We start from the raw sequence: 13938 nt of genomic DNA on the forward strand, positions 1-13938 counted from the left end.
AGCCCAGGCCCCCACCCCGCAGCCCGCTTTAACAAGCGGGCAGGGGGTGAGCGCGCTGGGCAAGTGTGTGTGCTCCTGGGCGTGTGTGTGGTGCGTGTGTGTGCGCGGGGGGTGTTGCTCATCCCGCCTCTGCCTTATTGGCTGCAAGGGCGGTGTCGGGCCCCCCCCTCGCCGGAGCCCCCCGCGCCCCGCAGCCCCCGGGCTCCGGGAGCGCCTCCCCGCGGGCCCGGGGCTGGAGGTCCCGACTCGGCACCTCCGCACTTGTGGCGGGGGGAAGAGGGGGAGGAGGAGGAGGGAGGAAGAGAGGAGGGGGACGGGGGTGGGAACCCTGTCCAGCAGCACCAGCGGCGGCAGAGCGCTCCTGTGCACTCTGTCGCTCCGCATGGATCGGGGCGCCGGGCTGCCGCCGCGCTGAGCCCCGGGCGGAGCTGCTGCGGGCTCCCGGTCTTCCTCCTCCTCCTCTCCTCTCCGCCCCCGCCGCCTGCAGCCCGACTACCGCTCCTCGGCTCCCCCAGCCGCGGGCACCCGGCGGCGCTTCCCGGCGGCCGGGGCGGCTCGGTGCTCCCGCTGCAGCAGGGCAAGGGCTGGCGTGGAGCAGAGGGAGGGAAGAGGAGGAGGAGGAGGAAGAGGCAGCGGCCGCCGAGCGTCCCTTGCTCCAGCTAAATCTGTGCTGCCGTGTCCAGGTGCTGGTGTCGCGGACGGACACGGAGCCCCCAGCCCGGCCCGCAGCCGCCTTGTCATGCTGCCCAAAGTGGAGACGGAGGCCCTGGGACTCGCCCGGTCGAATGGGGAACAGGGGCAGATGCCGGAAAACATGCAAGGTAAGAGGGAAAAGGCACGGCGCTCCCCCTCCGCGCACGCTCGGGCCCCCCTCGGCAAATCGCCCCTTCGTCCTGCCAAAAAAGTTTACGGCTGCTGCTGCGAGCTCCCCCGCCGCCGCCCGCTCCGCGTCCCTGCCTTCGCGAGCCGACTTCCAGCGTGGCTCGGGCGGGCACCGGGGGCCGGGGCACCAGCTCCGAGGCGACGGCAAGGCCCCGGCCAGGAGGTGTAACCGCGGCCGTAGAACCGCCAAGCATCTGGCCGGCGGGAGCCTTTCCCCGGGGTGCAGACGCCCCGCCGGTCACTGCCCGGGACACCGGCCCCGCTGCAGATCCGCGGGGGCTCGCTTTCGTCCCCAGTCCGCGCAAAACTGGCTCGAAGTTTATGGCAGAGGGAGTTACGCGGGGAAGTCTGCCGAGCACCCCTTGTGCCACACAGTCCCGAAACGGGGCCCCGAGGGCTCTGCCCCGCGGGTGCGGCGCCCGCAGGCACAGCGCAGGTGGCAGCGGCGCGAAACTTTGCAGCAGAGAGCCCCGACGCCGCGGCGGATTTGCGCCCTTGCGGGGTACCCGGGAAGGCAGAAGGATGCCCGAGCTGGGACGGTGCTGGAAATGCCTCTGCGGGGCGAGACGGGGCCGTTCCCGGTGCCCTGCTCCGGGCCGGGGCGCTGCGCGGAGGGAGGCGGTGGAGACCCCGTCCGAGAGCTGCGGCGGGGGGGTCGGCTCCCTGCCTTGGAGCCGGCAGCCCGGTACGCGGGCACTGCCCGCCCCGCCCTGCGCGCCTGTCCCGGGGCAGAAACTCCCGTCCCGACTGCTCTTTCGAAATTATCCCCTCTTCTCCCGGGAGCCTGCTGGGAAGCGGGGGCGGGGTGGGCCGGGGGCCCCGGAGGTGCTGGGGCGGCCCGTCCGCCCCGCTCCTCGCCCGCGGAGGAGGCTCCGCGCCAGGGCACGGCGCTCGGAAAACCCCTGCTTTCCCACTTGGTTTTTCCTGCGAGGAGGGGGAACTTCGTCCCAGCGCCGGGCCCTGGAGCCGCGGCCGCAGAGGGGAGGGCCGGACCCTCCTCCTCCTCCGCCTGCGGCCGCCCCCTGTCCGCCCCACGCCGCTGGCAGGCGGCGATTCCCGGCCGTGCCGAGGTCGCTCTGGAAACGTTTTCCCGGCCGTGTGCTGGCGGGTCAATGCCCCCCGCGCACGCCGGCAGCTCCCCCGAGCGCCGGGGCGGAGGGGCGCGCAGGTCCCGCGCTCCCAGCCGGGCGCCCGGTCCGGGGGCTTCGGGCGGACTCTGACCGCCCCGCTGCCCCCGAACCGTGGCAGCCGCGGGGTTACCGATAAAGAGGCGACATCCTAAGCGGTGCCGCTGCGATGCCCGGCGCCTCTCGCCGTGTTCAGGAGCCCTCCGCTGCCGCTGCGCTTGCCGAGCAGATCGGAGGTTTAGCAGGAGGGAAGGGGAAGGAAAGCGCCCCGCGGTGAGCGGCGCGGTTTCTTTTTGGGAATAACCAGAGCGGCTGACTGGGCTTTTTGTGGGGGGAGCCCGGCTCGAGTGACCGCTGTCTGTGCCTTCATTCAGCTTGTGTGACCCCCCTCGTCCCCTCCCGACGGCCGGCTCCTCCCCGCCTTTTCCCCGGGCGGCAGAAACTTCGGCGGCCCCGGCGCGCGGTTTCCCCGCCAGCCCCCGGTACCGGGGGCGCCGGCTGGGCAGAGCCCGACCGCATCCCCCGAGGACGGCGGTCCCGACCCGCTGTCCCTCCGCCGACCCGCGGAGAGCCGCGCCGGCGGGGGCTACAAGCGTCTTCCCCGTCGCCGCGGGAGCGCTGGCCGCGAAGCCCGGGGGCGCTGGGCGTGCAGCGCGCACCCCGTCGGCTGGGGCCGGGCGGGAGGGCCCGCTGGCTCGGAGGGGCGGCGGCCACCCCGAGACAACGGGTCTGGGGGGCGCGGAGGCCGTTGTTTTAAGCTGGTTTTGCCAGTAAGTAACTTGCATTGAACGCGGCGCAAAAGTCTGTAAGATACAAGTTCAGGCTGAGTAAGTATTTGCAGGCTGATGCTGAAAGAAAACTTTAAAGGAAACGAACTGAGTTACTGTAAACAGACAAGTGACAATGTTTTCATTCTGCTTTTTTAAAGCTGGCCCCAGCTCATTTTCAGATTTAAATCAATTCATTTAGTTGGCGATTCCATAAACTAAGGACTAGTTTAAGGACACTCTGTAAATACACATATTTAGAACACAAAACCGAGGAGCTGGTGGTTTTTCTTCCACTTGCTAAGTATCATGCAGATTTGCTGTTGATGAAAAGTTGAATGTCTCAATGCAAGCTGTGCTTTTAAAAATACCCCCCACCCTTTGCAGTGGTGTATATAAGTGAGCTTTCTCTCTAGATGAGAACAGTTGCAGAAATTTTGAGTTATTAATGTAAATTCTAATTGAATGTGCTATTTCTCTTTTCCCCAGTGTCTCAGTTTAAAATGGTGAATTACTCTTATGATGAAGACCTTGAGGAACTGTGTCCAGTCTGTGGAGATAAAGTGTCTGGGTACCATTATGGACTTCTGACCTGTGAAAGCTGCAAGGTTCTGTACTAATTACTTCATACAAACACAAGTACAGCAAAAAAGTTTCAAATATAAACAGAAAAATATATAATTAAAGAAAACAGATGTGTAATAATTCGACTTATTTCTGATATGTTTCTTGTTACATTCACATAAAAAAATTAACCACCAAAAAGCTTTAGGATTTAGAAGTCTCTTGGAGAGACCTCATTTGCACAAATGGAAACAACTTGGACTGTTTTGCATTGTAGTTTTATCGTTGCTTCTAAGTATTTTGCTGTTGTGAAGTGATATAGTTCTAGAACAACTTTCATTCCTAACTGTCCTAAATATTGATTTTAGTTGATTTATATACATTCAGAGTATTTCTGTTCCTGGAAGATAAAGTAGGAAAAGTGTCCTCAATACAGATCAGCTTTGCAAAATCTAATGCAGCTTTCTTAAGATTTTTTCATCCTTCAATATTACAGTGTAAATTTCTGTGACTATAATGACCACGCACTTTTTTCATACAAACTATAACTGTCAGAGCTCACTTGACACAAAGTCAAGTAACTAATGTATGATTTGGTTTAGATATCCATTAATTTTGAGAATAAAATATTTACAAATGCAACTTACCATATTGGAAGATAAATGTATCTGTATGGTTCTACTATACTAAAGAGTTTAAATACTTATGAATTTATGACGTCAAATTTGTCATGTAAATTTTTTTTAAAGTTCTTTACGGTTATTTAAGTAATGCACTGTAAAGGAAACTGCTTTGCCAGAAAAATGCAATTTAAAATATTTAGTTGCATGGAAAAATTAACTTAGCACATTATATTTTCATTACAAAGTAATCAATGAGAAATGAACAACAAGCACTTATTATGCCTCCAGCATGCACCACTGGGATGTACAGTAGCCAGAGGTACTCTGTATTTCTGTTATCTTTGCAACCGTGTCCTTACTTATTTCATGTAAAACTACTTTAAAAGGAAGACTTTAATAATTTTGCTATGATTAAAGACTACAAAAGGAACTGGTCAGCCTCACTATTTCTGCTACCACTGTTGGGGCACAGGAGACTATAGCCAGTTTTACCAGGCTTTGACATAAGTCTTTAAAACATAGCACTAACACAAGAAAACTCCTCTGGAGTCTGGTGTTTTTCTCCTGGGTACATCTCACTGTAATTTAAAATAAACTATGTAACTTCATAAGTGCTTGAGTGGTGTCTGAAAAATATGTTACAATTATTTCCATAAAATAAAATGCTGAAACATGCTATTCACGCAAAACAGGCTAACTTTTATATCTATCATACAGGGATTCTTTAAGCGAACAGTCCAGAATAACAAAAGGTACACATGTATAGAAAATCAGAATTGCCAGATTGACAAAACACAGAGAAAACGATGCCCTTACTGTCGATTTCAAAAATGTCTAAGTGTTGGAATGAAATTGGAAGGTAAGAGCTATAGTCATGTTGCTATTGTCAACTATACTATAGATTAACTTTGAAAATGATAGGATTACATATGTTATTACATGCTATTTTATAAAAAAAAATGCTACATATTTATCATGTTTTTGAAATTATAGTAAAAAGTGACTTTGTATGCTCAATTAAATTGTTGCTTTATAAACAAAAATCTAATGAGTAAATGGTAAATCACTAACAACTAGTCAAAACCACAATCTATTTTTTCATATATGTATATAATTTGATATTTCAGTATTTTAGAGTTTGTGAATGAATGCATCTAGATAGAACAGTTTTTCAGCTTTTAAAAAAGACTTAATTTAGATTAAACATAAAATATGTAAGAAGTGTCCAGATTAGAAAAAAAAAATTAGTCATTGCTATGGAGAGCGATCTGATTTTATTTATATTTTACCTAGGGTTGTCTTTTTTATATATATTCTTCTGACAATAAGGCAGAGAACAGAGAAACAGATAAAATAAGGGTTTTTCTCTCACCAACTTACCTTTGAGATTAAGGAACAAAATAATCTCTAAAGTTGTGTCCTATATTTTTGTGATGCTACACCTGAGATGCTATTACAAATGAAGGAGAATGAGGTGTTTTGAAGTATACTTTTGGACTTCTTTTCACTTTCTCATGTACAAACAATGAAAAGTGTACAATACCCTTTGACAGAACCAAATGAAAAATTATCGACTCGAATCTGAGAATCATACACAGTTCATTCTAACTTTGATATACAAAATATTAAAATTCAGATTTCACAGCAAATGGCATTTCTGCTTGACCAAGGACAAGCTCCTAAATTCCTTATTCTTACAATTGTACTGAAATGGCATTCACCCTAGATTCTTTAACCAGGAAAAATCAGGCCAACGAGGGAAACCATAAACCATTAAGGGAACCATAAAGGATAAGACCCAATCACCTGAGTCTGGCAAAGGAAAGCTGTTGATATAACTGAAGATAAACAGAAAAATCAGCCTCCTGCAGTTTGATGGATTCAATACTATTCTATTTGCCCACAAGACTGAGCTAGCAGTCAATGTACTGTACTAAACAACCTGAATCACTGCGTGTTCTTCCAAATTCAAATAGTACAGTAACAGGACATTTGGAATCCTTTTCTCATTGTTGACATTAAGAATAAGGATAAAATAATACATTTATCTACTCCTACTTTTAACTCCTCTCAGTTTTGTCTTCTGTGACTACATGCAGTTCACCTTAGTTTCTACAGGAGTTATACAAAAGCATTTGCTGATCAAATTTGGCTCACAGTTTTTATTTGTAGAATACCTGAGAGGATACTATGTATAGAGATTTAAAGTTAATTACATTTATCAGCATGGTGATTTAATTACTTTAATTTCCTGCATTTTGCTCAAAATCAACATTCAACAGCAATATTAGCAGCAGCATTTTTACTACAAATTTAAGCAAAGTGCCTGTAGTTTTAAAGATACTCTAGAAAATGTACTTCAGCTTCCTTATCCACACATCCACACAACTTCTTTTCCTTTGTTTAGAAAATTGGAAGAACACGTGCTTCCATAATTGTAAATACTTGTGACATTTATATGTGTATTTCCCTGAGAGCGATATATATATAGCCTTAAAGTCTAGTTCATAAATTACCATGGACCAAAAAAATCATTAAACGTTAAAGTCCTTATGATAATGTACAGTATTATGCGTATCTAGGATTCATAATAAATTTTTAATGTTCTACTAATCCCTAAGATAAAAAGCTCAAGAACTTAACCTCCAGCAATCTCAGCAGTCTCAACATGTCACCAGGCTGTCAAAGGTTCCTCTTTCAATCTAATTGCCGTTGGGCAAGGTGGGCTTGGTGAGAGCTCCTTGCTAGTCCATTACATATATACCATGGTGACAGACACTGCTGTGACAGAGACCACCAGTATGACTCCTAAGGCAGCTGTTGAGGTTGATTTGTTTTAATTATTTCTAATTCCAGAAATATTACAAGCCAGAACAGTGTCAATAGTTTCTGTTTCGCTTCCACCTTTCGTGTGGAAGGCAGCAAGCTGACAGCTTTCTCTGTGCACATTCCAACTGCAGCTAAACATTTCTGTAGAGCTGTTCAGCTAACTAGAAATCTCTTAAAGTTTTACACCAACCTGAACAGAATAATCAAAAGGAAATATTTCCTTTTTGCCAAGAAAAACGTATTCCCCTTTGTGACTACTGAACATTTCACAATTTACATTTCAGATGTTTTGCTGCGGTGGAAGGCAGTAATGGAATGATTATAATGAGACAGTGTGGTCCGCTGGATACGTCTCAGACAAATTCTGGACATCAGCCCTTGTTTCTTAATGACATAGTAGCTTGACATAAAACCAAATATACATTGAGATCTCCACATGATCCCATAGCAGGTGTGAAATTCCTGTAGCCAACCATTGTGTTTGTCCCTGTGTCCTAATCAATGTAAAGAGAAGTCCTTCTATGTTAGTAATACATGCATGTGATATTTAAATTACTAGAAAAAAGTGACATTTGTTAAGTCAAAATAAATCTTTTTCTTTAGGAATAAAAGTGCTACTTTGAATTTGAAAAAAAAAAAAAAAGAAAGGAGTTATACTTTTACATTTCTGCTCTGTCCTAATGTATGTTTCATTAAAGAATGTTGATTCCAAGTTTTAATTATGATTTACTTCCTCCTCTCCCCTGACAGCTGTGCGAGCTGACCGAATGCGTGGCGGTCGAAACAAGTTTGGACCAATGTACAAGAGAGACAGGGCATTGAAGCAGCAGAAGAAAGCTCTTATCCGAGCAAATGGACTTAAACTGGAAGCCATGACTCAGGTGATCCAAGCAATGCCAACTGACCTGACAATATCCTCTGCCATCCAGAACATCCATTCTGCCTCCAAAGGCCTACCTCTGAACCATACTGCCTTGCCTCCTACAGACTATGACAGAAGTCCCTTTGTAACCTCTCCAATTAGTATGACAATGCCACCCCATGGCAGCTTGCAAGGTTACCAAACCTATGGCCATTTTCCAAGCCGTGCTATCAAGTCCGAGTACCCTGACCCTTACACTAGTTCACCAGAGTCAATAATGGGCTACTCATACATGGATAGTTATCAAACTAGCTCACCAGCAAGTATTCCACATCTGATATTGGAACTCCTGAAATGTGAGCCAGATGAGCCACAAGTCCAAGCTAAGATCATGGCATATCTGCAGCAAGAGCAAGCCAACAGAAGCAAACACGACAAGCTCAACACATTTGGGCTTATGTGTAAAATGGCTGACCAAACCCTCTTCTCTATCGTTGAGTGGGCTAGGAGTAGCATCTTTTTTAGAGAACTTAAGGTAGGTAATCTTACATTATATTATCATTCAATCAAGAAAAAAATACCATTTGTTACAATGTTGTACTTCAAGCAAGAAAGTACGGTTTATCTTTTTTTTCCCCCCAAGCATCTCATTCTTAATTTATTTGGCTTTAAGTAGGCAGACTATTGTGAGGAGAAACTTGTAGTTGTCTTCCACCTGAGCCTGTAATTAGCTGTAGCAAAAAGATTCAAGTTTCAGTTCAGCTCTTCTGTACTTTACTATTTATCACAACTGTTATTAACCTCCATAGGGCCTCGCATAAATTTTACTCCTTCCCTGTCAGTATTGTCACTGTCTGGCTTGTATTTAGAGTTGTAATCACGCCTGTTACACCGTTCTACATTCATTTATGTAATTATTTTATTACCTCATTTAACATATGGGGGAACACCATTTCTGTCCATCTCAGTACACTCCTTATGTAAGTCCACATTTGGAATATTCACTTTCTTACTGGGATATTATTTTGTGCATTCTCATGTGTGTAGTTAACCATGAAGGCTGAATCCTGGGCAGGGTATACACAGAACAGAAAGCAAGGAGGAAGAAGATACCTTAAGGACTCCTTTTGGTTCTCCTCACCACTGATACGTGGGGGATTCCTTTAATCTAGGCTGGCCACAATGACCTTTAGGCTCTTAATTTTGTTGGACCACCCAATAAAGCCTCATGCACAGCTCCCTGGTGGCTAGAAGTTCCCCCATTTACATTTCTTGGACTTTTTGTTAAGGCAATTTTGTGGTCTCTTGTGGTCAGGTCTGAAATTTTAAGCCAGAAATTTGGGATCAGACAATAGAGATAACCTACAGTTTTTAACCACTCTCTTGATACAGAAATTAGTTCTGGAATGAATAAAAGATCTTTTGTCTCAGAAAAACCTCAAGATGATGAACTCAAATCACATCTGAATTTCCCTATTATATTGCTAGTTAATGAATCTCTGTGTGAAACACAGAGATGTTTTTGCCACAACTATTTGCTGCTGAAATCTGTAAAGTTTTGCGATCATCCATAATTTCTTGCTGACTACTGTCAAGCTAAAGGAAAATAATACAATATCCAAATACAACAATTACTGTAGAAGTCCACTGAGGATTGAATCTACATGAATCAAGAGCACAGAAGGGAGATACCATTAAAAAGCTGCAGTCAGGATGCTTGCCACAACAGTATTTGTCATAACCATCACAATGCAGGCACATGAAAAAAAGCCTGCTTACAAGAAAAACATGCTGTATATGTTGCATACACAACTCCAGCTTCTCTCCAATTTTTCAAGAGAATGGTTGCAGGAACCATTAAAAACTCAGTCTATATAAAGAGAAAGAAGGGAGGAAGTTTACTCAGAGGCAAAAAAGAAAATGATTAAAGAGGAAAAGACTGTCACATCTTTGTTTGCTAAGTTTTTTACAATTTTACTGTAAGCTATAATCCATGCTACCCATTTTAAATAATTTAAAAATTAAAATTGCAAACATGTTACATTTCCAATAAACTATGTCCTAAATATCAGGGACCAGATCTTTCTACCCATACACTGGGGAGTACTTTAGTCTGGAATGTTAAAAATCACCAAGACTTGCAGAACAAGATACTCTTCAGTGTAAGAATTTTTAAGTTATGATCTGCCTTAAAATTCCAGTTATGATTAAAGTCAGAATATGAAAAGATATTCAAGCAACATTTACTTTTTATGGTTCCACGGCTTAATCTATAGGCAGATTTTAGAAGCATTCAACATGCTATACTGGGAATAGTTTTAGAGATGGTCTTCACCTCCAACCTCAGCCTGGATGATAGTCTTCAACCAACATATGCTTACTAGTATGGACACAAAAGATGCAGAAATTTGTTTCATGAAAATGCTGACCAACTTCTCCTAGCTCTGAATGTATATATACACACTACCATGTATATACAGACTTCTGGAAATACATATATTCTAGAAATTCACTACATACAGCCTTTGGCTAGTGAACCGACTGTCACACATTTTTAGAAGGAATGGTTTTGTCTTAGTATTTGTACGCTTTACGTCTTAGAAACTTATAGTTCAGACAGTTTCATACCTTCTGGCATATCCAGATGATTTTTTTTTTTTTTTTAATTGGACAAGATCAACTAAACTGCACAGCATTCCAGAACAATAACAGCACACTTGGAAATCCATCCACATCCAATATTTAGGGACCAGACTACACATAACACTAAGAACTTTAAGCTTCTCAACTTCAAAAAAGTGAGGTGCTCAAAACATGTTTAACTCAGACTCTACGTTGTTAACAGCACCACATAACACCATCTTTCTTTGCAGCTGAGAGGAGAGGTTTCCAAACCTTTCCTGAGCACAACTTTCTTCCATGGTTTCAGCTCCTTCTGATTAAGGTAGCAAAAGCAGCTATTTCAAATTGCTCCACAGAACATGAATACCTGTGGGGGAGGGGAAAAAACCCACCTAAGGATATGACAGAGAGATTTTAAATGCTGAAGGAAGGGAAAAGGTACTTGTAATAAAGGTGCAACTAGATTTTCAGAACAGCTAACTTTGTTCCCTATCTATACACAGTTGAGAAGTATGTATTTGCTTGAGAAGATATTTTCCTATTATTCCTACTTGTCTGAACTTAACAACTGAATCCTGAGATGTCTTCAGATAAGACAGGTGCATTAGCAGATCTCTGGGACTAAAATTTTAAATTACTCAAATAATTAAACAGTAAAAAATTACAAATGTAGTTTGTATGAAATTCATCGCGATTTTGTCATGATAAGCAATGCCTTGCACAAGTGGCTGTGAATTACTAAACAGCATGTTTGCAATTCTTTACTGTATCCTTTCACTTCTTTCTATATTTGGTCTTGCACATTTGTGTCCAATTCATATAAAAGGGCAAACATTTTCCTTTCTGCTACACCTAGAGATTTGTAGCTAGCAGAGTTCAAGAGGGACTGAAAAGGAGGAGGACATGATAAAAAAAATGCAGTCCCAGTCCATCAGTGGTTTAGGCCACATTTACCCTAGAGAAAATAACAAAAAAATACCAGTGAACTACAGTTTTTAAGTTTTCTCTTTTTCTTTCCATTTGGCTGAAAATTTTATTTTTTTAAAGAGATCTCAAGTGATAACAAACATGTTTTAAATCTTTATTTCATGAAGCATTTATCAGCTTATGCTTATCACAGTCTTCTCACTTGTTGCTCTACACATTGTCACCACCTCTTATACATGTCTTATACATGTAAGCATGTAAAAAAGGTAGAAATATTGACTGGGCAGAACTAGCTACAGCATGCACTGCATTTTACAGAATTTGACCTGTGTATGAATTGAAGTACATAATTTAAGGCTAATGCTCATACTTGCTAAGGAGCAGATCCTCCCATCTTCATGTTGGATATCAGAAATTAATGGAAATATTAATGAAGCAAACTGGTCAGGATTAGTTATAATGTCAGAGTAAGATCCAAAGCAGCCAGTGGCAATCCAGTAACTGAATTTAACACCTGCTAAAATCTCAAACATACCTATCTGTCTTGTGAAGTCAGAATACTTTTTAATTAGTAATTACATCATAAATGCTAGGTTTTGACATAACATATTACTTGCTTATTCATAATGAGAAATGTTTCTATATAGATCTTTATACACAGATGAAATAAGAATACGGAGATAACCTTCCAGGAGACTTATGATGATACTAATAGTAATAGTAAAGAAGGCCTTTGTTTGCTATTCTGGAGTTGTTGAAAGCTCAGTAAATATAAAAGTAAGATATATCCCTCTTATCCTCAGCTAAGAAAACTCAGGAATGCCCTGGGGATGCTAGATTTGTAGCCAGCTGTCTTAGTCAGGTGAAAGGTCTTTGTACAAAGCTAAAAAGAAAATATTGCAAGAGTTTCTAGAGTCCAAAGGTTACCTGGCCCCAAGAAAGGATGCAGACAGTTCCACTGGACTGGTCTTTCCTCATCAGCCCGCATCAGGGAAAATTCAGCAACTACTTCCAAAGCCAAGTACTCCCGAACCCATAAAAGAAAGCAGTCTCTGCCTGGGGCAGGAAGAAAACAGGACCGTAGAACAGTCCTCAGGATACTTTCTCCTGGCTGAGGATCAGAAAATTAACTAAAAGTTGATAGTTACAAAAAAGGCACTAAAGGACTTGTTACTCACAAAAAATATTACCTTGACTTATTTGGCCATTTTAGTGAGGATGTCATAGGTCAAAGTACTATGTGAGCACAAACCCATTTAGTGAATGATTGCAGGAAGAGCCGGTGTGCTTCATGTTAAAGAAGCTCATCCTAGAAGTATTCACTGAGTTTGCAAATTTAGGCCATTCATTGATGTCAGACTGTATCAGTTCTGGGACAGATTTCTTGCTATAAGTATAAATTTGTCCATGCTTACACTAGCTGCAAATGTGGCCTTCAAAGAAACAATGGCTTAACCACGTACCTCAAAAGGACCCTGTCTATAGAACTTCTACCGTACCTGGTAACACAGATGTTTTGGAAGCTAATAAGTGAACAGATGCCTAGTTTTGTATTACATATTCCTCATAAGCACAACTATATTAGCAGTGTTTCAAATTATTTCTTAAAGCAGTACAAACTTAGTGTGAATAGGATTAACAGAACTCCTGGGGTGTCTTAATTTTTTTCTGTAAAATGTGTTTAGATAGATATAGTAATATAATACTCAATACATCAGCTTTAATTTCAAATTTCAGTCTCTATGTAATTAAGTATTAAGAAATACATAGAAAATAAGGGATTAGAGTACAGAAATCCAATTATTAAACTGAATTAACAGAACAGGAAAAAAAGAGGGTGGTGTTCGGTGGGGTTTTTTTGGTTGGGTTTTTTTTTTTAAGAAAAAAAATCAGCAGTGGAATACCTTAAAAGTTCTTCTTCAGGGTGATGAAAGGTTGATATATTATTAGACTTAAGTAATCAAAGGCGATTTGATAACTTAAAGTGCTTTTGGACTTTGTAGTATGCGTTTATCAGGACAGGAAATGTAACTAACGTAGCTGATGAAATAAAACTTCTGCAATGTTCTTTCAATCAGGGAAGCTGCCAGAAACTGAGGTGCAGGACTTCCCTTAATATCAGTAATCGGATTAGTTAATATGTTGTCATGTGTAGCTGTTGATTTTTAGTCTGGCTTAAGTGTATCTGGATCTGAAAAAATATTTCTCAAATATTTAAAAAATGTCAGGGAAAGAGAAAAGTATTTCTTTTACACAGCCAAATAACTCTTTGCTTTAGAATAATTCATTTAATTTCACATATAGTAAAATCATTGCTATAGAAAGAAGCCTCAGCAGAGAAACCAGGGCTCAATGAAGCATGGCATTATACCTGCCACCTAGCTGGACCTTGTAGGGGAACACTCTGTTAGAAGTTAACTTCATGATCTTCTTCCAGCTGTCCTCTGAACAAAGGATGTGACTAAATGCTGTATTTCAGCATGTGGGCATGTCATTTTGCAGCCTTTCTAAACAGTTTGCACAGTGCCAAGCCTTTGGCCCTTTTTCTAGGGGTAAGAAGAAAGATGACATTCTCCTGTGCCCATTCATGTCAGAGCTGGATACTTTAGTTTCACTCTGCCATATGATATCACCTCTGATAGCAGGAGGCTGAGGTCAGTCACTCTGGATTTAGTTATTTTTCCATCTAATACCCAATGTTCAGCATCATGCTGAGACTAAGAACCATGCTCCAT

General features: G+C 43.2%; 1 protein-coding gene across 1 annotated transcript in view; it reads left to right on the forward strand.

Moving 5' to 3' along the window:
- The first annotated feature begins 452 nt into the window (after positions 1 to 452).
- Positions 453 to 13938, forward strand: part of NR5A2 (nuclear receptor subfamily 5 group A member 2) — an 85933-nt gene continuing 72447 nt past the window's right edge. The window contains exons 1-4 of the mRNA XM_075509230.1: positions 453 to 821; positions 3266 to 3384; positions 4681 to 4822; positions 7543 to 8189. Coding sequence (XP_075365345.1) covers positions 740 to 821; positions 3266 to 3384; positions 4681 to 4822; positions 7543 to 8189 — 990 coding nt within the window. The 5' untranslated portion in view covers positions 453 to 739. The remainder of the gene's footprint in view (positions 822 to 3265; positions 3385 to 4680; positions 4823 to 7542; positions 8190 to 13938) is intronic.

The sequence above is a fragment of the Mycteria americana genome, chromosome 7 (assembly GCF_035582795.1).
Source record: "Mycteria americana isolate JAX WOST 10 ecotype Jacksonville Zoo and Gardens chromosome 7, USCA_MyAme_1.0, whole genome shotgun sequence".
NCBI lineage: Eukaryota > Metazoa > Chordata > Aves > Ciconiiformes > Ciconiidae > Mycteria > Mycteria americana.